At 33.5% G+C, this 24646-nt stretch overlaps 1 protein-coding gene across 6 annotated transcripts in view; it reads right to left on the reverse strand.

Annotated features, from left to right (window-relative positions):
* Positions 1-24646, reverse strand: part of DYNC1I2 (dynein cytoplasmic 1 intermediate chain 2) — a 59348-nt gene that overhangs the window by 22242 nt on the left and 12460 nt on the right. For 4 of the 6 annotated variants that reach the window (XM_047871284.1, XM_047871286.1, XM_047871283.1 and 1 more), the window contains exons 4-10: positions 21123-21213; positions 14873-14932; positions 12965-13080; positions 1395-1490; positions 1018-1180; positions 794-893; positions 149-274 (exon numbers count right to left, since the gene is read on the reverse strand). In XM_047871284.1, coding sequence (XP_047727240.1) covers positions 149-274; positions 794-893; positions 1018-1180; positions 1395-1490; positions 12965-13080; positions 14873-14932; positions 21123-21213 — 752 coding nt within the window. The remainder of the gene's footprint in view (positions 1-148; positions 275-793; positions 894-1017; positions 1181-1394; positions 1491-12964; positions 13081-14872; positions 14933-21122; positions 21214-24646) is intronic. The other 2 variants (XM_047871289.1, XM_047871287.1) reach the window with 1 other exon arrangement.

The following is a 24646-nucleotide window of genomic DNA, read 5'->3' on the forward strand; positions in this document are numbered from 1 at the left end:
CTGTTAACATCTGTTTGCAAATATGGGGTGGTTTAGTAAATGCCAATCCAATGAAATCATCATGTTGACAAGAAAAGAAAAAAGGCACTTGTCTAAATTCATTAATGAATTCTTAAACTTAGGGAAGACTGTTAAGAGACCATCTTACCTGGCAATGAAACACATATTCGGGGGTAGTTTTTTTGTATTTCATATTCCAGACAAGGGCCACACCATCCGGCTCGTGAGGAGCATCTTCATTGTTATTATAGGAAGCCACGAGTAGCTCTGGATACTGCTCACAAGAATCAAGTGGGGGAAAAAAATGCTATGCGTAAGAATTGCCTCACATTCTTAGTTACTCAACTGTTTTTATCAATTGTTTTGCAAATACAAATACCTAACATTTCCCCAAGAGAGATATCTCTAGAGTTAATGCTCAATGGGATGTTAACACAACTTTAAGTTACTACAATTAGTTATTTAAAATGTTTTAACATTAAAACATTTAATAAAATGTTAAATGCTAATGTTAAAACATTTTATTAAAACATGCTGCAATTTTATCCAAAGGATTCAGTGAGCAACTGAAATCAGTAAACCTGGGTTGTGGCATAAATTCAATCTTGAGTTTTAAATAATGTTTCCAATCCTTTCTTCCAAAGTATATAAAATAAAATAAATATAACATTAGAACCATCATCCATTATTACCTTAAATGATATATATTGATTTAATTACATTTCAATAATTAAAAGTGTCTATTAATTTTAATTCAGAAATGAGTTAACAGTAACCAATTGTTACAATTTACCTGAGATGACCAATCCAAACAACTAACAACACGATGTTTTGACCAACGTTCATCAAAAAATTGTCGATTTAATGACAGTTTAGCACCTGCTTGAATCTCTCTACAGAAAAAGAATAAAACCCAAAAAAAGATGGTGTTATAACTTCTCACTCTTGATCTTAAAGTAATTTAAGTAATCTTAAAGTAATGTTGCTGAAGCGGTAATTTTAGCAATTAAATATTACCCTTCTTTGTCTTCTAAATCTCTTCCGCTGTAGTCAAAGAAGATGTTAATCTGCTCAGAAAGAGCTCTTTCTACAATTCGTGTAGAATGGTCAAAGAAACTTAAAAACTCCTCCGAGTGTAAGATTTGTTGCTTTTCTTCTTCAGTCAGCTCATGAGGGGGAGCTGGAAAACAAATGTTTTCCTGAAGTCTGATTTATGTCCATCAAATCATGTCAACTCACTATCACAGTTTGGATCAGTGAATGCCACACATTTTTTTTCCAACTAGGTTCACCTCATCGATTTAGAGCATTTTATTCTACCTTAACACATAAATAATTTAAAAAATCTTAATTGGAATCAACAAAATTTTTTAAAGTTAAATTCTTTAAGATACCTTTACTATCATTTTCTTCATCTTTCTTTAAAGTTTTCTCTTCTTCAGGTTCAATAGGTGGTTTAGGAGTCACTACGTCATCTTCTTCCTCTTCATCTAAAAACACAGAGCAGTAACACAAAAATTATTTCTATGAAAATAACTGAACTTCTGAGCAATAGTTCAGAAGGTATCTAACTAACTGCAGATAAAAGCTAAAGATAAACCGCTGATAAGACAGAATGAGTAAAAATGATACAAACTTCATCAACACAATTTTAAAGAAAGAAATAAGTGGAACTTCTTGGTGTTTATACATACCTACGTGGCACCTCCAACAGTCATTCCAAATTTTGTAGCTACATAAACTGAAATAAGATATATATGCAACTAGGATAAATTCCTCATGGAAATCTCTAAAAGCTTGCAAGCATTTATCATTCCAGACAGAATAACATGTAACTCCTGCATAGTTTTATGTAGCATGCTGACACATTAATGCTGCAGAATGAAGAAAATCAAATGTCTAAAATAGCCTACAGAGCTGGCTGCTTACTTGTGATCTGAAACCATCAGTGTCTAATGGGTCTTCATATGGCATAAAGACAGCTTACATTAACTCTCAGGTTGCTATTTGAGAGGCAGATTTTAAAGATAATAGCTATGAGACCACATTTTCTATTCTGTCATTTTAAATGCAAGTCTCATTATGTACCGTTGCATGATGTGGCAATAAGCACTTAAAATAATGTTTTATTAACTTGAACAAAAATATATATTGAGATAATATACAATGTTTATAAGAAGACTTTATTACTAAATCTCCTCTCCAAACCAAGAGATACCTTAAAATCACTTACTTTAGAATGTTTTAGAACATACAACTCTGCACTACATACTGGGATAGATTTTCTATGGAGAAAAAGGTTATTTTCACTGCCTAAACAGATGTGTCATTTGTCTATAAGGGAATGGCAGCAGGCGTCTACAGCACAGTGCATCTGAAGTAATGAGGGCCTATTCAATAAGGGGACTTGTTAGTTATAGTCATTTCCCCAACCTATGATCAAAATTATCTAAAGCACACATACATGCTACATACACAAAAGAACTGGTCAAGGATGGGAACCAGCTGCCAAGTCATGGTCCCAGCAGCCAGGCCAGCTGACAAGATAGCAACAACCAGATGGCACTGCCGGGATTGTGTCTTTCTGCTGCAAGGTGGCAAAGGGATGGCACAACATTCTTCCGCTCGGCTGCTTCCAATCCTGTCTCTCCCCAATGGTGAGCCTGTGCAATTACCCACACTCCAGGAGGCCTACAGATAAGCCTTTACCCTGCAAACAAAATGCAGCTTGTAGGCCACACCAGCTGCCAAACCACACACATAGTGTTAGGTTTGGAGAGCTATGAAAATCTTTCTAAGTCTATAGTATAAGCAATAAAAATATAACTGTACCTGTAGGAGAGAAAGCTTTAAATGACACTGTATAATGCACACAATGATACAACCTCCAACTTAATCAAAATGATAATGACGTATGCCAATCCGACATTACTTGAAATTGAGCGATTTTTACGTTCTGACAAGTTTACAGAACTAGGATAAATGGCACGAATGATTTCAATATATGCTCATACTTTTGAACCAAATGGTGAAGGTTAAAATTTTTCCTTTCAAGGGCCTCAATCAGCCACAAAGGAAAACAGTAATCACTGTCTTTTCAGCCAGCCCAACCGCATTTGTCAGCCCTTTCTCCGTCAATGCAGCCAGAGCAATCAACCTGCCAAACATTCAGAATGGAAAAACAATCTGAAAATACAGGGTATAATGCACCTGCCAGTGAAAATGGCCATTTCAAGAAAAGCTAGTGATCTCAGTGACCCTGCTGAGGAGGCGGTGGTGCAAAGGGGAAAGAACACGTAAAAGAATTCTTAGTGATCGCCACTCTCTTGCACATTGACACTTCCTTACAAAGCATGCCAATTACAGCTTTTGTGCTACTTAAAAAAATGAAAGCTTTTTTTGGGCAAAATAATCACACAGAGAAACAGAAAGACAGTACTTCTTTTTAGATGAATTCTCATATACAACAGATTATTAATCTGAAAACAGTATAACTGGTAACAATTCTATACTGCACTGCTCAAACATTAGGATGAAATTCTACCATAAAATCACCTGCAGGTGTAATGTAATAAAATAGGTGAATTACATTTAACTCAGAAGCTGACTTTTAGAATGATATATTTACTTCAATTAAAAATGAAGTCTGAGAATATATATATATATGTATGTACATATATATATATTCTATTTTCTGCTGTTAGCTATCCTAATCAATTTTGTTTACTAGCAGGGTTTACTGTATGTAAATCCTAAAATCAAAGAGAAGGATTTTGAGATACCCTGGACAGGTCATTCTTGAGCACTGTGAATTATAAATTACAGCCTCCTACCCACATTGTATTTTCCTCCCTCAACTTTGTTGCATTATACGGCTTCTAAGTACCATTTCCAATGACAGGTGTCAAATTCCTGTCATAATGCATATGGTCAGTACTTTAGTGCTAAGTGACCTCATAATCTACATATTTAACAGAAAAGATCTTGTTTATAGACACTCTTTTCCTCTTAAAATTTAAAATGTAGATGAAGTATGTTAGACAGTGATCTATATCTGCCTATTATATGGCATTTGCTATGCTATTTGCCCATATAGTTTACTTGTAGCTGAATGATGACTTACCATTTAGATACATGTTTTCAGGATTTTGTTTTAAAGTGAATGTACACAGCTCCCTTACTACGTGGATTAAAAACTGATTTAAAAACTGTGATAGGTCAAAAGACTAAGCTAAATAAAATTTCAAGGAACATAAAACAAATGATCTGTTCTTAAAAACTACAAAAAATATTTCTATTATAAAGTTGGTCTTAGGCAATTATCTATATATACCAAATATTTGACGAAAACGCCCATCAGTAACATCAGATTAGAGAATGTTCCTCTGAACAAATACACTTCTCTTATTAAAAACTAATACAATAGCTACTAAATGACTATTAACATGATCAAAAATATAGTATCATAATTCTGGAAATTTTCTAAGCTAGTCCTTATTACATGATAAACTATATTTAAAACAGAAAAAGAATGCAACAGAGCAAGAAGACTGAAAAATGGGACTGCCATGTCACATCAATTTATTGATGAATATTCATTGCAATATGCTAAGTGGTTAACTCCATGCTTTCTCTGACAGGGAATCTAGGGTTATAAACTGAGCAGTAAAGAATGCATAAAGTAGCAGTTACTTTTAAAATGACAAATCTCTTGTCAATGAATGCTAAGACTAGGTTTAATGAACCATTGAATTTTTACTTTGAGTTAACATCAAAATTGTGATGTATTTTGGTGAGATGGAAAGAAAAGCTGTTCTGTAAATTAAGCTGCACCTAGAAATAACACCAAAGAATGAAATTCCAGTTGTCGGAATAATCTGTTACAATGGAGTAGGTTAATCAAAGTTAAATCATCTGTAAAATGGGTGGCTTTTGTTAAGCTGAGGGAAGGAGTCTACAGAGCAAGTTTTCTCATCTATATCTCACATTACATTTAAGAGACATCTGAGTTAAGAATAAGCGACAAAGTACACTTTGAATTATTTTAAAATATTATAACACATTTAACAGGTAATGTGTAACATTCTAGAGAATCCTCACTAAACACTGATACTTTTAATCTTCATTTATCACGACGAATTCTCATAATGAAGTGAAAAACAAATCCCATCATTAGTGCATTAATGTTATTTAGGAAATACATTTGTTGTCTATAAATTTATTTTGTAGTTTCATTATATCGGTGTGCCCTATTTTAAGATAATTTAATGTCCTATGGAGTATTCCTAAGTTACACAGTAGGTTGATTATTCATGGTACAAAGGAAGTTGCTACCAAGTTCTAAAAATTAGAAAATTTGTTACATATAAAAACATAATTTTCAAAAATTCAACTTATTAATAACTTCACAAAATCTTTCATAAACTATTAGAGGGAAATGCTTTCATCATTAGTTTTAAAATATAAATTAGATATAAATAGCTTTCCTTTAAAAATTTCTAGATCAAAATCATTTGACCCACTTCATTTCAACCCATTTGTCCTTAATCTCATCTACTTACACCTTATTCTTTAAAATCAATATTAAGAGAACCTTATGTTGGGACAAAGCTTCATGAATGGATCAACAGAATCCACTCCTTTTATTATTTTTTTAAATAACATAGAGTGATATGCAAGGTCACTTGGATTTCCTTAATAATTTAGAGCTTCAACAAAGGAAGATATATAGCAGACTTTTTTTTTTTTTCCCAACGTTTATTTATTTTTGGGACAGAGAGAGACAGAGCATGAACGGGGGAGGGGCAGAGAGAGAGGGAGACACAGAATCGGAAACAGGCTCCAGGCTCCGAGCCATCAGCCCAGAGCCCAACGCGGGGCTCGAACTCACGGACCGCGAGATCGTGACCTGGCTGAAGTCGGATGCTTAACCGACTGCGCCACCCAGGCGCCCCTACAGCAGACTTTTTAATCAGTAAATATTTTGAATACAGATCTAATGCTAACTTGGGGGGAAAATAAATAAGAAGTAAAATTTCAATTATACCATTTAACACAATTTGTCTCTCTACATGGTCTTTCTTATACAAAATTCAGATTTTATCTAGGCAGTAGTGGCATCATTTACATAGATCCTGAGATCTATGATGTCATATATATTACATTTTTTCTCAAGCCATAATTTCAGATATGCTGATTAAAAGTCTTTAAGATTTAGAACAAACGCTTTAATTTTCAATTATATTTACATTCTCACAGATTCTCTAAGGGTTAAATGAATTTATTAAATACCTTATTTATTCCAGAATTTAAAAAAGAAAAATCAATTTTGGACAAGGGTAGTATCAACAAGAAGGCCCACAAATTTAGTCTACCTGGTAAGCGTGGATTACTGATAGATATTGAGATGATGCAAAAAAAAAAACCTTAGAGCTGTTTACTTATAATACTTCTCTATACATTATAAATACTAATTGACGTTTCTGAGGAAAAATATCTGGTTACTAAACCAACACCAAAAGTAATTGTAAAACTCCACACAGATAAGACATTGGAATAGCATAAGAACTGCACTTCAGGGGAAATCAAAAGCCACGTTCTGGTTGTGGCCCTAGTATTCACCCACACTGTAAGGACAGGCTTGTCAATTAACTTCCTCAGGCCTCAGTTTCCTCTGATGTAAACAAACGGATTACATTAGGTGACAGATTTCTTCCTCTTTGAAAATCTGTCTAAAAATAGCAACAAAAAAATTCATCCTGAAAAGGTAGGTAAGAAAAAATAATTCTATTTTCAAAAGAGTTAGACTTCTAAAAGGTAAGGGAAGAAAGTAACTTTTCCAGTTTATCTGTGGGCACCATAAGAAGCTTTTTACCTGCCGAGAGAGAAATTGACTGAGGTCACATGTTCCTAGTCAATTTCATTCACAGTAGGTGCTTTAAGACAGCAAAGCACCTCAGTTCAGAAACAGTGCTACCAACTTACAGAGTAAACTTGAAACCAAGAAGATGGCTAGAATGGGGAAAAAGAAAAACAAAGCAAAAAAACAAAACAAAACAAAACACCCACTGCTTTTTAAAATAATAGATTCAGCCTTAAAAAAAAAATGGTAGAGTTAAGCCTAACACCAATTTTTATCTTCAATTTAGTAACTCATATTACTTCTGCACTGATTACACTGCCTACCCAAGTTTAATTTACTGTCTGCTACACTCAAATTGTAATTTCAGCAATTCTGTCTCATGGTGAGTTTGGGAATTTGTTACATAATTCTTAAATGGAAACCAACCAGGCTAAGTTTGAGAACCACTGCATTAAAAAAATGGATGAGTACAAGTGCAGTTCAGCACAAAGTGTTTTCATTAAAAAACCTTAATTTCAGCTTTTTTTCTTTCTTTCTAAAACTTTCCCAAATTGGGAAAAGAAACTTAATATAAGAGCCCTAGACATGAAAATAATTGTAATAATACAGAAATGATTTCATTTTTATCAACAGCTCCAAAGGGTAAGGATGGCCCTATGGTAGCAGGGTAAGTTTCTCATTCTCCTTCACTTACATAACTCAACTTGAAACAACAACAAAAATGACTTAGTGCCTTCATATACAGTGCATACTCCATAAAATTGTAGAATAGTGAATACTTGTTAGGTTGCAAATAGGACCTTTATTAATTGTAGTATCTAGGTCTAGTCTGCATAAGAACATTTAAAAGGTAGTACTGCTGATGCAGACATAATCAATAGAAACTAGGCTGAGTTCAAGTATCTTGTCACTTCACCTTCAATAAGATAAGAAAAATTACACGCAGCACTATGAAAGATCAAAGCTGTTTATTCATTACTCTTAGACAATTACTATAAAATATTATCCGGATGCAGATATAAATTTAGCACATTATGGTCATTTTTCATTAAAAAAAAAAGAAATGTAACAAAAGGGGAGGTGCTATTTAATAAAACTTTTGTTTCAGTGATACATCTGTACCCACGTCTGTACTGTATTATACTATAAATTGAATTTTTATCATAGGTTACTATTATGAAAAGTAGAAAATGCTGCTTTAGTGGCAGCATGCGAGAGAAAGCACATCTTAGAATCAGACTTGGTTTAGAATCTTAGCTACCAGCTACGTGACCCTTGATAAACTATCTCCTTCAGTTTTACCTTCTTCATGTGTAAAAAGAACCAATATTTGGTGAGAGGATTAGCGATAACGTGAAGTGCTTACACTATACCTGACACGTAGCACTCTTTGCTGTTAAAATTTTCAGCTATTAAACATAAAGTTTGAAGAACTGTTTACAAATAAATAGCTAAAATAATATATTTGAAAGATGCTAACATGTTCAATTTTGTTCAAAACATTCTGAGGGATACACAGGAACATAAAATAACACCACATTAGTATCTACGTAGTTTGTCACAATGGAATCCACAAAGGCTATAAGAAGAATCTATAATGGTTTCATTTATAGATCTAAGAGCAAATAAAGATTAGAAAATTATATAGTCACATTAAACCAAGAACTGAGAGTAATCATACTTTTTCACCAATTTCATCAATAATTATACTGTAGCATTAACACTTGAAAATAACCCATTTTCCAGTAGTTACTCCCAGAGTAAATGCATGAAAATTAATAACCCAAGTAAGCAAAATTATTCTCCACAGTAGATATAAACAATTAATTCCTTCACTAAATATTATGTTCTTACTACATGCCAGGCACTATTCCAGACCAGGTATTACAGCAGCTAAGAAGAAACAGTCCTTATTATGCTCATGGAAAATCTGACAAAGTTTGATGATGCTAAAAGCCTTGCTCCAAATAATTTAAAACTGAAAAGAAAACAGTTTATTTTGTGCTTCTGGATCATCAGCCTATCTAACAAATCATGATCTTTCAAATTTTTAATTACTTGCAAAATAAAAATAGGAAAAAGAATTTTGTAAAAATGCCAGTCTTATACAGCTATACATTCAAATTAGTTCAAAGGCAGTAAGTTACATGTTCACACTTAAAAATTTACACACAGGGGCACCAGGGTGGCTTAGTCAGTTAAGCATCTGACTTCGGCTCAGGTCATGATCTCATGGTTCATGGGTTCAAGCCCCACGAAAAATTTAAAAATAAATAAAAAATAAAAATTTATACACATCTCAAAAATTAGCAATTAAAATGCAAATTTCAAACAGGATATAAAACCATATGTGTATATATATTTGTATGTGTATATACATATACACAGAATTTTTGAAAAAATAGATCACAGAAAACTGGAAATATTAACAGCGGCTATTACACAATGGAATCGTGACATTTTCTCTTTATATCCTTTATACACATAATATTTTTTAATATATAATTTGTAAAATTGGTTTCCATACAACACCCAGTGCTCATCCTACACATACTTTAAAAAATTTTTTTTAACGTTTATTCATTTTTGAGAGACAAGCATGAGCAGAGGAGGGGCAGAAAGAGAGGGAGACACAGAATCCAAAGCAGACTCCAGGCTCTGAAATGTCAGCAAAGAGCGGACACAGGGCTTGAACTCACAAACCATAAGGTCATGACCTGAGCCAAAGTCGGACACTTGACCGACTGAGCCAACCAGGCACCCTATATATGTATTTTTAACTGAAGTGTAATTGTCACAAATATCCTATTAGTTTCAGGTACACATCATAGTGATCTAATATTTTTATACACTACAAAATGACCCCAACAATAAGTCTAGTTACCATCTGTCACTATATGAAGTTACAATATTGAGTATATTCTCTATGCAGTATATTATATTCCCATGACTCATTTATAACTGGTAGTTTGTACCTCTTAATCCCCTTCACTTATTTCACCCACCCCCAACATCTGCCCCCTCTGGTAACCAACAGTTTGCTTCCTGTATCTATGAGTCTCTTTGGGTTCTGTTTCGGGTTTTTTATTGTGTTTTAGACTCCACATACAAGCACAAACATACAGTAACTTTCTCTTATTTCACTTAGCATAATACCTTCTAGGTCCATCCACGTTGTCACAAAAGACAAGAGCTCATTATTTTTATGGCTGAGTAATATTCCATTGTATATATACACACTACATCTTCTTTACCCACTCATCTATAGATGTACACTTAGGTTGCTTCCATATTTTGGACTATTGTAAACAATGCTGCAATGAACATAAGGGTGCATATAATGTTCAAATTGGTGTTTTCATTTTCTTCTGATAAATACCCAGAGTGGAACTGCTGGATCAAATGGTGACTCCATTTTTAAGTTTTTGACAAACCTCCACACTGTTTTCTAGAGTGGCTGCACCAAGTTACATTCCCACCAATGGTGTACAAAGGTTCCCTTTTCTCCACATGCTCACCCAACATCTGTTATTTTTTGTCTTTTTGATTCTACCCAATATGACAGGTGTGAGGTGATATCTCACTGTAGTTTTGATTTGCACTTCCCTGATGACTAGTGACGTTGAACATCTTTTCATGTGTCTATTGGCCATCTGTATGTCTTCTTTGGAAAGAGGTCTATTCAAGTCCTCTGCCCATTTTTTGAGTTTATTTTTATAATGTCTAAGTTCTTTACATATTTTGGATATTAACCCCTATTCAGATGTATGATTTGTTAATTTCTTTTCCCATTCGATAGGTCACCTCTTTGGTTGATGGTTTCACAAAAACTTTTTAGTTTAACGTAATCCCATTTGCTTATTTTACTTTTTGCTGCCCTTGCCTGAGGAAACTGGTCTAAAAAAATATGGCTAAGACTGATGTCAAAGAACTTACTGTCTATGTTTTCTTCCAGTCCAGGAGTTTTATGGTTTCAGGTCTTATACTGAAATCTTTAATCCATTTTGAATTTATTTTTGTGTATGATGAAAGATAGTATCCTAGTTTCATTCTCTGTATTTTCTAAATTCTCTATGATATACTACTGTAATAATGAGAAAAAAAATTATTTTAAAAAAACAAGGAACTCTTCACTTAAACTCAGTTTAAGTCTACTATGATGGCACTGACCAAAATTGCTTCAGAATGCTTTACATTTCAAACATTCCAAGATGCATTTCATAATTATGATGGAATAACTAAAAATAAATCTCCAAATTATTAGATGAAGAAAGACAGCCTAATATACTTTTTAAATGAGTCATTGTGCCCTAATTTTGGTTATTTTGCTCACATTTTGAGTTAACATATCTAATAATGTAGCTTCAGAGAGACATTAAAATACTTGAGTATACTAATTAATTAAACATTATTTTCCAGAAATTATGGAATCCTGCAGTATTAGTATTCTCCATACTGATAGTTCAACACTTTATCTTTCCTTTTTTAAGTTGCTTATGTCTTTAGTTTACCATCAGTGGCTTTTTTTTCTAGTAAGATGAGGATTTTTCCACCTGTGAAAGCAATCTTACCAATCAATGGAGCAATAGAACTGAAAAAACGTATCCACAGAAATGAACATTTGCATGATCAAGTAAAAAAAAAAACTACTTACGATAAAAATGTTACCCTGATTTCCTCAAATTTTTCCAAGCGTAATAGTATGGTTTTTTGGGGAACAAGAGGAAAGTCAACAAAGAAGTTTAAGGTATTTATTTCATTTCCATCCTTAGTGGGCAGGGAAAGGAGAGTTGTTAAAAAGTGCATGTGATAATCTACTATTAAATAAAAAAAAAGACTTAAACAGGTATATCCTAATACCTTTTGAGGTATATATAAACATGAAAATTTAAAGATTTTCTTTGGTAATAGCCAGAGGTTTCAAGGATTTTTTTCTCCTTTTTGTTTACTTGTATTTTCTAGACTTTCTGAAGTGAATATTACTTTTGTTTCTCCTTCAGGGAGAAATACAGCAATGCAACTAAAATTTTAAAAATTTGATAAATAACATTTTAATGTTTGATATTCCATTGTTAAATAGGAATCTTCCTGGCCAAAGAGGAAAAAAATTTATTACGGGACCACAATCCAAAATATCAACAACTCTCAAATCCATAACTCATTTGGTGGTAAACCCTGACCACAGATAAAGCTATTTACAATTATTATTTATCTTACTTAGTTTGAACAGTCATATCTTCTGCTGCCAAAATATTAATGTCCAAGATGCTGCTGGAGTATTTACTTATGGTACATCTACTTTACTAGTAACTTTTCCAAAATCTGACAAATTCTGAATTTGAATACATATATGGCTTCAAAGGTTTCAGATAAGAAACTGTGGATCTTATGTAAACCTCTTTTATTTGTGACATAAATTTATTAGCCTTACTGGAAAACATAAGAACTAGCATATTAACTTCATGCTTGAATCATTAACTATCTGATGAGATTTTAAAAATTAGTCCCTAATGTAAAAAAGGTAACTCCTTCTGGTTTAAGAATCAAAGGACTCCACATTCAATGTCTGTATATACTTCTCTCCATTATGCACAGATTAAAGATTGCTTATAAACTCAATATAATTGAGCCCTTAGATCACAAAAGAAAAAGTTTAAGAATTAGGTCTAGATTTGTTCATTAACACGAGTAACAATGATAGCGTATCTGAATATACATGCTCTACAGAAAATAATTTACATGGTTTCATTTACTATGCGATATACTATTTTAGAGGATTATGCTCAGTGACAGAGAAATAGATTGCTAACCTTTTCTGCTTCTAAAACAGCACATATCAATGACAAAATGAGGATTAAAAAACTCAAGTTTATGCCAATAAAATTAAAAACCATAATCACAGCTTACAGTTTTATGAACTTCTAGAAGTTTTAAAACTCTAAGAAACAAATACATCAATACAGAAACCTTAATGTATTAGTTTCGTATTTCCCTAAGAAAATATACCCAAAAAAAAAAAAAAAAAGGAAGAGAAAAAAAAGAAAGAATCCATTTATTCAATATGGAAGCTTAATGCCCATCATATTAAGGATAGATATTCACCTTCTTTGGGCTGAGCCATAACTGGAGTCTGAGTTTCCTTTGTATATGTGACGATTTCTCGAGGAGGAAAGTCAACTTGTGTAATTTTAGCCATTCCAAGTTTAATAGGTCCTCGTCTAAATAAAGACAAATGTTTTTAAATACAACAAATGAAACATTTTGACTACATCAAATCATGTTATTTTGGAAAATTAAGAATTAAACATTATGTATCCAACATTGTAATTTAAAACCCTGTTTTATTCAAGAAATTTTAGATGAACAATGAATTGGCTTCATTTTAAGAAAAGAAATTTAGAAGGTAGCAAAAACAAAGATATTTCTGAATCATTCATTTATTTTTCACCTTAAAATGGAAAATAATTTAGTTTCTTAGAGCAAATGTGTACATAATAGAGTAAGAGGATAGGAATTTCAGAGTGGACTGCTAAATATTGTTGGTTATAAGAAATGCTCTTAGCAGGAGGATAGGAATCTTGACTTTTCTGAAGAGTCAGGTATACAGACCTCACTCAGTCCACATTTCATTTCCTTCACCATTAGGAGACTTCAGCTTTAAGAATGGAAAATAAGTTCCTCTTGAAAGCCTTTTTTCTACTTTGCAGAAATTGAGAATCATAAAGTCAATTTAAATTAAAAATTTTAAATCTCTAATCTCTGCATGGTCAGTACTGTCCTTGATTCGCACATGGACAAACTATAGTACAGACTGTCTATACTTGAACTAAAGTAACAGGTATTTTGAACACCATAAAACTACTAAAGTCACCTTCTGTTTTAAACAGAGGGAATACATTCTTTTTTGATAAACAAAAGAAGAGAACTGTAACTGAGGAAAATGGATCAAATAAAAAATATCTTTTTTTTTTGGTTTATTAGAATATCTAAATTCTAAATCAAATAATGTGGTATGCTTAAAAACTCCCAAAGAAATTCTCAATTAGAAGACAGTCTTAAAAGAACATCTAATAAAAGCACTGCTGTAACTTCCAGAATATCAAGCAGGGTATGTATGCACACATACATACATACACACACAGGGTACGTATACACACATACATACATACACACCCATGACTACATATATATACATATATATGTAATATAGTAACTTTTCTTATAAAACATCATTTTCAAAATCTTGTACAAAAAAATAAAATTAGTACATTAAATGGATTAATTTTCTCTAAGGTTCCAAATGTGGGCCATAATAAATTTTTAATGTGTTTTCCACTTTAGGAATATCTTAGCTTCAAAGGGAAAAAAGTGCATAATCAAAGAATTAAGTGGGAAAACTTACTCTGACTTTAGACATAATTCCAAAAGGTGTTGGTCATGTGTTTTAGAAGGTACAAATTATCAGTGTAAAACAACTATCTGAGTAAGGAACAATGGCATCTATAAACATTTATAATTTGACTAGAATAAATAAATGAGTGAATGAATTAATTAATGAATAAATCAATACAATCTGGGGCCATGGTGTAGATGACCAACAGCTCTGTTCCTCTTGAAACCTTCTAAGGAAGGAATCATCAGGAAATATTAATATAGGAAAATAAATTAATATTCATATCTAGTAACCCAGAAAAGTTTCAACTGTATGTAGAACATATATCAGAAAAAATCTGGGAAGTTTGTAACACAGCTTAGAAAATTTTATATCAAAAACACAGAAATAAAAAAAAGGACTTTGGAACTTAAACAGGTAAACTTAGGGTACCTAAAAAATCATATACATAAAATATTTCTTTCACTAATGATAGAGGATAAATGAAGTGTCACAGTAAAATAGTAACTCTTTCCCTAACTGTATAATGTACATTAGAAATTTAAGTAAAATTAGGACAGTTTCACAAAGAATCAAATTAACTATAAAAGAGGGAAGGTAAAAAATCTATTCAATACCCCAAATCGGAATCTGAGTGAAGCTGAAGAACTGATGGATCTGTATCCCAATGCAGCGTCCTAAATGGTTGTAGGACAACCATGAAGCGTTAGCAAAAAAGGCCATACGTTAGTCAAGCAAATACATTCTATGAATAGGTAAGCTAAAATACTGTTCACAATTAAAAACCACATGTTCTGGTTAGTATGAAAAAAACACCAGGTATCACTCAATGCTTAGTGCATGCCATAAGCATAATGTGGTTAAAGATGCAAACATACAACCCAGAATAGTTAAAGGCAGTATTTTGAGACTATAGGAAACTAGTATTGCATAATAATGGACAAGAACAGCCAAAGCATACAACACAAATAATATATTATTTTTGGATATCAAGTTAGGCTATAAAAATAGCCAAACTTTTAATTTTCTTAATTGAAAAAACATTAGTAAAAACATCTTAGTTAACATATTATAATCTTGCCCAAAGCATTAAATGTGTGCAGGAAATTGTCATATTGGTAAAGGAAATGAATCAACACATAAGCCTTTTGGTAAGAAAACCAAAGACTATTCCACTGGGATACAAAAAAGCTAAAGTTTCCAAAATGTGACCCCTATGTAATTTATGGGTTAAGCACTGCCTTGGGCTTACATGTCATCTGCTTTAGAAAGCAACTAAAGATTTCTGTCTCTAGGAAAAGATAAATTTTTCCAGGAAAAGTGTTTTATGTTCAAAGGACTTACCTAAATAAACTTCTAAAGAATATTAATTCTAAATAAATATTTGGTTGTGTTTTAGCCTTGCCTACTGGATAAATAACTTACATGGGACCTTCTCCACTTAAGCCAAATCTTATATGACTAAAACAAAAGGTACTTTATCACACTGGCATTCTTATAAGTTAACAGTATATAAGGTAATTAGGTATAGTACTATATGATGCTCATAGTCCTTTATAAAAAAGTTAAGCACAATATATTCAGTACTACCATTTTTGTCAAATGTTTCTCATTTATATAAAGTTCTAACATATAACTAAGATAGCTATAATATTTAAATACAGCAAATCATTTCTATACTTTACTTCCTATATAATTTATCAATAAAAACTTTCAGATGAATTGAGCTAGAGAAATTCTTCATATTAAAAATATAAAGAAAGATTCTGGGATTTAAACAGGATTGTGTATAATGTATGTAAAGGTCACTCTGAAGATCTACTTTGTACTAAAAGCAATGAACAGCAACAAACTTAGGCTTTGTTGAATCAGAGGGGGTTCTATGAGCTGCTCTCCAAGCAATGTTCTGTCCACAGCCTTTATATTATATGAGAGGGATAACTGTTATCAGTGACATACAGCTCCTTATTGAAGATGCCATTTAAGTCTAAAAGTAAGAAAAACTTTGCCTCAAAATACAGCCATTACTGAAAATATATTGTATAACATACAGAATTATATTAAAGGCATCAATAGACATATAAAGTGAAATTCCAACATAATCTAAAAGCCTGAAAGAAAAACTCATCAAGAATGGAAAAAGGAACACAAAGTATGGATTACCCAACAGAGTAACTGTCAGCGAAATTTTAGAGATAAGAGAAGTGCTAAGAGAACTAGAAACTTAATGAAATGCAACTCCAAATCTACAAAGTTAGAGAGAGAACACTTTTCATGGCCTTTTATATTTATATTTATTCGTAAATTATAACCAGGCCCAACAGAAATTTTTGGCATTTAGAAATAGTGATTCAGATATGTCTTAATACCATACTTGGTAATGTCTAATATATCTTTTCCTACTTCTTGAGTGTACTAATCTTGGACGTCTTGCCAAGTAAGTGCAGACGTTCATACATTTCACACATCTTCATGTATTTTTCCATTGATACTTTTTATTCTCTTCATTTTTTCATTACCAACATGCCTGCTCTGTTCAAGTTCATTCTGTTTCATTCTCAGATCTTAGCATTCTTTTCAAACAGATTTTTTTTTAATGTTTTATTTATTCTTGAGAAAGAGAGAGAGAGAGGCAGACAGACAGAGGATGAGTGAGGGAGGGGCAGAGCGAAAGAGGGACACAGAATCTGAAGCAGGCTCCAGGCTCTGAGCTGTCAACACAGAGCCTGTCAGGGCTCAAACTCACAAGCTTGGATCATGACCTGAGCCAAAGTCAGATGCTCAACCAGCTGAGCCACCCAGGCGCCCCTTAGCATTCTTTTTAAAAGCCATGTATTTAGAAATGCTATTATTTCACTGCCAATAGCACCAATTAATCAACAAGATTAACTATCTCTCTACTATGGAATCTGGAGATGATGCAGAATTCATAGTTTTTACTCTTGTATGTATACATATATATAAAAAAGAACATACACAGCTCTCTTGAAAATTAATGATTAAAACTGAGTCTGTGCTCTCAAAGTGGACAATGTATGTAGTAAGATTAAAAAGATAACAAGGTCATCTCACTCAAAAAGAGGAATTTTTTTCCTCCTGTTAAACTTCTAAGAAACTAAATTTTATATTCATTATCTCATAAGAACAAATGCCTCTGAAGATATTTAAGTACCTATTTTCTTGTTTTATTACTTACCATTAAAAACCTATACTTTAAACTTAAACACAAGTTAGCACACTATGCTTAGAACTTTTCAGTACAGTGAATATCTTAAAATTAATGATGTAATCACTAGAATGTAAGTTCCATGAAGGCAAGGGCCATGAATATTTTATTTTCTGTGGTAACCTATATAGTATTTAACATTAAATTGGCAATTTGATAAATGCGTTCCATATACAAATAAATATTTTTCTTAACAGCGTTTACTTCCTATACCAATTCACAGTATTTCAATGGTCTCTAATAAACTCTAAGTTTCCCAGTGAAACTCAGAAGGATATGTTCTTCTTTTTTTTTTTTTTTTTTAATTTTTTTTTTTTCAACGTTTATTTATTTTTGGGACAGAGAGAGACAGAGCATGAACGGGGGAGGGGCAGAGAGAGAGGGAGACACAGAATCGGAAACAGGCTCCAGGCTCCGAGCCATCAGCCCAGAGCCCGATGCGGGGCTCGAACTCACGGACCGCGAGATCGTGACCTGGCTGAAGTCGGACGCTTAACCGACTGCGCCACCCAGGCGCCCCCTTCTTTTTTTTAATATATTTTTTGACGTTTGTTTATTTATTTTGAGAAAGAGAGAAACAAGGGGAGGGGCAGAGAGGGGGCGGGAGGAGAGAATCTCAAGCAGACTCTGCAATGTCAGCACAGAGCCCGATGTGGGGCTTGAACTCACGAACTGTAAGATCATGACCTGAGCCGAAATCCAGTATCAGATGCTTAACCAACTGAGCTACCCAGGTGTCCCATCAGGAGGACATGCTCTAATTCAAATTTAAAAAACCAAGTAGATGTCATACAGTAGTTTTGAAAGCAAACTTGCTAATACTCCATTTAAAATTATCTTTCTACTCCTATTCAAAATCAAGAACAGGGAGTGCAAAATGAACAAAGTATAATATCTACATAAAAATAATGTATAATGAAATAAACACATTTAATAAATATAATAATTCTTTGGGTAAATATTTGTATTACAAGAATGTTGTAGAAGGGGAAAAAAAAGCCTTCTCTTGAAAATACCACTTGCTGGGGCGACTGGATGGCTCAATCAGCTAAGCATCCGACTCTTGATTTTGCTCAGGTCATGATCTCACAGTTGTGAGATCAAGCCCCAAATTGGGCTCTGTGCTGGGCATGGAACCTGCTTAGGATTCTCTCTCTCCCTCTTGCTCTAGCCCTCCCCTGCTCGTGCAGAGGCTCCCGAAAGAAAGAAAGAAAGAAAGAAAGAAAGAAAGAAAGAAAGAAAGAAAGAGAAAGAGAGAAAGAGAGAAAGAGAGAAAGAGAGAAAGAAAGAAAATACCACTTGCTTATTACAAAAAGAATATTAATACATTTGTATAAAAGTACAGAAGTATGAAGTATGAAACAAATTTAGCCTTAAAAATGAATGTAGACTAAATAAATTTAGTCTTTATAATATATACTATCTTATAAGGTACGATTATTTCTAAAGAAAAGTTCTGACTTTTCTTAAATGATAATTATATCATTTACCTCAAATGACAGTATAGCTTAGATTTGTAATTTCAGTTCTATTTATAAAACAGTTTTGGAAAACACAGCTCAAATACAAACTGGTGAGACTTTTGTGTTCTCTAATTGTTAAGGATAACTCGATTATTCAGGAATTAATTAAAATACTGAGTTTATTATCTAGTTCCTTGCTTCTTTTTTCTTGCCTGCTTTTTTGATACTCATTATTTATTTGTAACCTTAATCAGAGGAACTCAGGCACAAAGAAGATAGAACTTCTCATGTTTATTTCTTATTAAACGGTGTGTTAAGAAATTGCTCGGAGGAGGACATTTAACTTCCTGCCCAAAATAAGGATTCTGAATAAAGATTTTAACTATGTTTAATCTCATTCCAGCTCTCACAAGGAGTCAAAAAGCACGATGCTGTTTTTCCTCTTATTTTTTTTCTAATGTTTATTTATTGAGGGGCAGAGAGAGAGAGAGAGAGACAGACAGACAGACAGACAGACAGACAGAGAGAATCCCAAGCAGGCTCCATGCTCAGCACAGAGCCTGACACAGGGCTTGGTCTCACAACTGAGATCATGACCTGAGCTAAAATCAAGAGTCGGGCGCTTAACTGACTGAGCCACCCAGGCGCCTCAATCCTGTTTTTAAAAGACATGTTGTTAGCGTGACAGAAAGGAATAATAATACTTTCCTTGATACAATCTTTGGAAAGAAGTGAAATCTTACTGAACTTTGGAAAAGCAAATCTCAACATGTGTGCAGGATCCTAAAACAAACATGAAATACAGTTTACAAGGAAGACGTGAGTACAGAAAAACTTGGGGGTAAACGTTTATTAAGTGAGGTATAACTGACATATAACACTATATTAATTTCAGGTATGTAAAATAATGATTTGATATTTGTATATATTGTGAAATGATCGCCATAATTCTAGTTAACATCTATCATCATACATAGTATTTTTCTTGTGATGAGAACTTTTAAGATCTACTCTCTCAGCAATCTTCAAATATGCAATACAGTATTATTAACTGTAGTGATTATGCTGTACATTACATTCCCATGACTTATTTGATAACTGCAAGTTTGTACCCTTTGAGCCTCTTCACCCATTTCGACTGTCCCCTATCCACTACCTCTGGCAACCACCAATCTGTTCTCTTTAACTACGGCTTGGATTTTTTTTTGGGGGGGGGGGGGGCGGGGAGGTCTTAGATTGCATACATAAGTGACATAATTCAATATTTGTCTTTCTCTCACTTATTTCATTTTGCATGAAATTTCATTTTGTATTTCATTTTGCCCTTGGGACAGTAAACGCTCTTTTTTAAAATTTGTTTTTAATGTCTATTTTTGAGAGAGAGAGAGAGGGGGAGGGGGAGGGAGGGAGGCAGGGAGGGAGGGAGGGAGGGGGAAGGGGCAGAGAGAGAGGGAGATACAGAATCCAAAGCAGGCTCCAGGCTCTGAGCTGTCAGCACAGAGCCCGACGCGGGGCTCAAACTCATGGACTACAAGATCATGACCTGAGCTGAAGTCTGATGCTTAACTGACTGAGCCACCCAGGTGCCCCAGGACAGTAAACACTCTTAATGTTTCCTTAGCAGTTATCTCTATTTGATATTTTATGCACTATTATTTTCTATCCCAATTAGAACTAGTGACTCAATAGAACACAACTGAAATGTTTAAGTGAATTCTTTAGATTTTCAATTACTGAATGGAGAATTAAGCACAACAAAGAGGTTTTACACCATTTATAAACTATTTCACACTATATTTATATGATTATATTTATACTATTTTATATTATCATACACTATTTACACTATTTATACACTATTTACATTTTTCATATATATTATATATACAAAACCTTTACACAATAACTCATGCAGTAGGCTTAGACATAAAAAAATTATATGAATTAAAACTCTATTTTCAATATAAAACACCATAAAATCGGTCTGATTTAATCAATGGGGACAATTAAAATACTATTAAAAAAATTTCCCCCAATTTATAACAAATAACTTCTATGACAATTTAGATTTCAAAATGTTAGGTTCAACACAACTATTTAGAATCCCTCTAAAGCATCAATGGTATCTGGGCACTAAATGCATTCTATCATTAAAATATTTTTAAAAATTTACCGTACCTAGATCCCACTGCGCCATCTCCAGAGTCTTGGCTTCCAGCTTCACTTGGTGTGCTCACAGATTTGGAGGATGGAGACATAGGAGGAGGGACTAAATAGTGAAATAGACAGGTATCCGCTGTTACTACACGGAGAGGTTGCTCAGCTTATGACGTTTCAAAAGTAATTTAACATGAAGTAATTAACAAAAAAGAAAAAATGGCAAACCAAAAAACAAAAATACATGAATGAAAATGAACAGTAGAAAGAAGAGGAAAAAGACAAAGTTAACAATGCATGCTGACGATTCATGCAATTTCTCTGGCAAAATGCATTTGGGCTTTATATTAAAAAAAAAAAAAAGCAAGATTATGAAAGGATGCATCTTCATCCCAGCCAACACCAAATGTGGGCACTAATTTTCAAAGGAGAGCATTCCTTCTCCCCCAACTTCTCACTTTTAAGATCACCAGATTATAAATATTATTTATAATTGCTGTCAAAATCAAAACTCTGAAATATTCTTCAGAAGTCATTTGCTTTCTGATTTTCTGATATTTCAAAATGTTATTTTTTGTCTAACAACTTTTTATTTTAGGAATTAATGCCTTAAATGATTTCATTTCCCCCTCCCCCGCCCCAACAAGAAAAGGGGCCAATTTAGAGAAATGACTACAGCTAAAGGAATGGCTCCTTTAAAATGTCCATTAGTTTCCAGCAATTTGGGTGAAAAATGCAAACAGGCCATAAAATAGCATGCCTTCTAGACATGATGCATAACATAAAGTGATGCATGCAACTTAAACAAGGCAAGACTTATGATAACTTCCTTACCCCAGTATTCAGAAAAAACTGAAGTGTACAAACAAAGATACAGACACCCAAAATATTCTTAATCCCTTCTTATAGAAAAATACACATTTTTCATAGTATATAAAACAAACAGCAAATGCTTTCCCTTAAATCATCACTCTTAACATTATATACCAACAATTAAACGTGCACATTTCATGCTATTACGTTTGTAAAACATTTTGATTACCATTGCAGGAAGTATAGGAGGATCATCACTGCCATCTTCTGGTTAAATTTTACCATAAATGTCCCCCATCCCAAGTATCTTTTTAAAATAATTTTTCAGTATACAATATTAAGTGACTAACACATTTTATGTTGAGCTGCAAGCTGCTGTTTTAATAGTGTATTGAAAAGAAGGTGAGTTCCTAGTTATAAAGGAACTAATCTAAAGAAGTATATATTTAATTAAAAATCTGTTTTGGGGATAGTTGCATTCACTGAATCCTTGAAATTATGTTTAATTGTTTATACATGATGCAATAAAAAAGGGGGTTTGCTAATCTAACAAAATGTACAAGTATAGTATGATGAATTACATTGTTTTTGTAACGTAAGCTCTACACCCAATGTGGGGCTTGAACTCATGACCCCAAGACCAAGAGTTGCATGCTCTACCAACTGAGCTAGCCGGCTGCCCCTACGATGAATTACATCTTAAACACAGGTACAAAACTAACCATTCCTATGTTTTCAATGGTAAATTCTATTGGTAACCAATAGTAAGATTAGAAGGGGAAAAAATCATAGCTAGAAGTTTTCCCAAGACATAGTGGTTAATTCTCGCTTAAAATCAAATGTTTCTAACTTTGTGATTAAATCTCTCAGAAACAACGAAAAACCAGGTCACCTTCATATAGTTTACAGGTGGATGGCACTGTGCTAGGTGCTGCGTGTACAACTCAAAGTAGCTAAACATGATCTGTATCTGAAATAAAGGAATATTAATGTCCCCTAACTTCACTTAGATCACATTTCCTCATCTTTTTGTATATCTCTCAATGTGAGGCTTCCCCTAGTCTAAATCCCAACAGGAATAAATACAGGAATAAATAGTATCTAACAGGGGCTTGCCAACTATGCTGTAAAGCACAAATATGTTTATTATAGTGAGACACCATGATTTTTTCATATTAAAGATTTTTAAAGAAGAAATTTTGTATTCTTTAAGTTACATAGTTAACTTCATGCTTAGGAAAATAATTTGTCTAGGTATACATATTGCAAAGACTGGAGGAAAACAGTAATATTTCTATCAATCTATTTGTGGTGAACTATAAAATTCTTTTGCAGTTTAATATGGTTACCATATTTGTTACCCTTTCTGATGACTGTTAAGTATCAGTGACTCCACTCAATAAATTCAACAGTATCATACTGGTTAAGACTACACTATAAAAAAATGTTACCTCAAGTTCTTTATGGAAACAAGTTAAAAAGTAATTATACACAAAATAAATACACTAACCTAGCCATTTAAAGTGTCAGAAGTAAGTTTCCCAAATAAAAAATAAATTACAGGGGTGATGCTACCAAATTACCATAGTTTATTAGACAGAAGCAAAATTAATTGCCACGACATCAAATTTGTAATTCAATGAAAATCTCCATCCTAGAACTATATTATTTCTCACAAAAGGTATTTTTTAAGCAACCTATGGAGAGGACTCATTAAAGACTCAAAATTATTATCTGGCTCACCAACTTCATCTTGCAATAATAAATAATGTATACTACAGAAGGGACAAGCCTAGAAAAAGAAAATTACCATTATTGAAAAAGGAGGGGCGTGGGGCGCCTGGGTAGCGCAGTCGGTTAAGCGTCCGACTTCAGCCAGGTCACGATCTCACGGTCCGTGAGTTCGAGCCCCGCGTCGGGCTCTGGGCTGATGGCTCAGAGCCTGGGGCCTGTTTCCGATTCTGTGTCTCCCTCTCTCTCTGCCCCTCCCCCGTTCATGCTCTGTCTCTCTCTGTCCCAAAAATGAATAAACGTTGAAAAAAAAAATTTAAAAAAAAAAAAAAAAAGAAAGAAAAAGGAGGGGCGCCTGGGTGGCGCAGTCGGTTAAGCGTCCGACTTCAGCCAGGTCACGATCTCGCGGTCCGTGAGTTCGAGCCCCGCGTCAGGCTCTGGGCTGATGGCTCAGAGCCTGGAGCCTGTTTCCGATTCTGTGTCTCCCTCTCTCTCTGCCCCTCCCCCGTTCATGCTCTGTCTCTCTCTGTCCCAAAAATAAATAAACGTTGGGGAAAAAAAAAAAAAAAAGAAAAAGAAAAAGGAGTAATATTAACAGAAAAAGGGGAATGATAATGTTATTTGGTCACTACCATATTTCAACCTAATTAGTCTAAAAAATCAAAGACTACAGCAATTGCACAACAAGGCAACGCCTCCATACTCCCAGATTCAACAAACTCCCAAGAACAAACAGCACATATTCAAGGAGGTTAAAAAAACAAAAAAACAAAAAACGCCTCTGAACTCAGTCCCTCAAATCTCAAGACTCAACTCTAGGATTCATTTGCAAAGATGGTTTAACAGTCCAATCAGCTTTGAAAATAACAAAAGCCATTACTAATTAGCTTTTGCCAAGTATCAGAGATATAATGTTTAGAAAGAACAGTGATTGAATCACATTACTAGATTTAACATTACCATATGTCAATGTTTAACAAGTTCAAGCTTCTTAGAAGTCT

The sequence above is a fragment of the Prionailurus viverrinus genome, chromosome C1 (assembly GCF_022837055.1).
Source record: "Prionailurus viverrinus isolate Anna chromosome C1, UM_Priviv_1.0, whole genome shotgun sequence".
In the NCBI taxonomy this organism is placed as follows: Eukaryota; Metazoa; Chordata; class Mammalia; order Carnivora; family Felidae; genus Prionailurus; species Prionailurus viverrinus.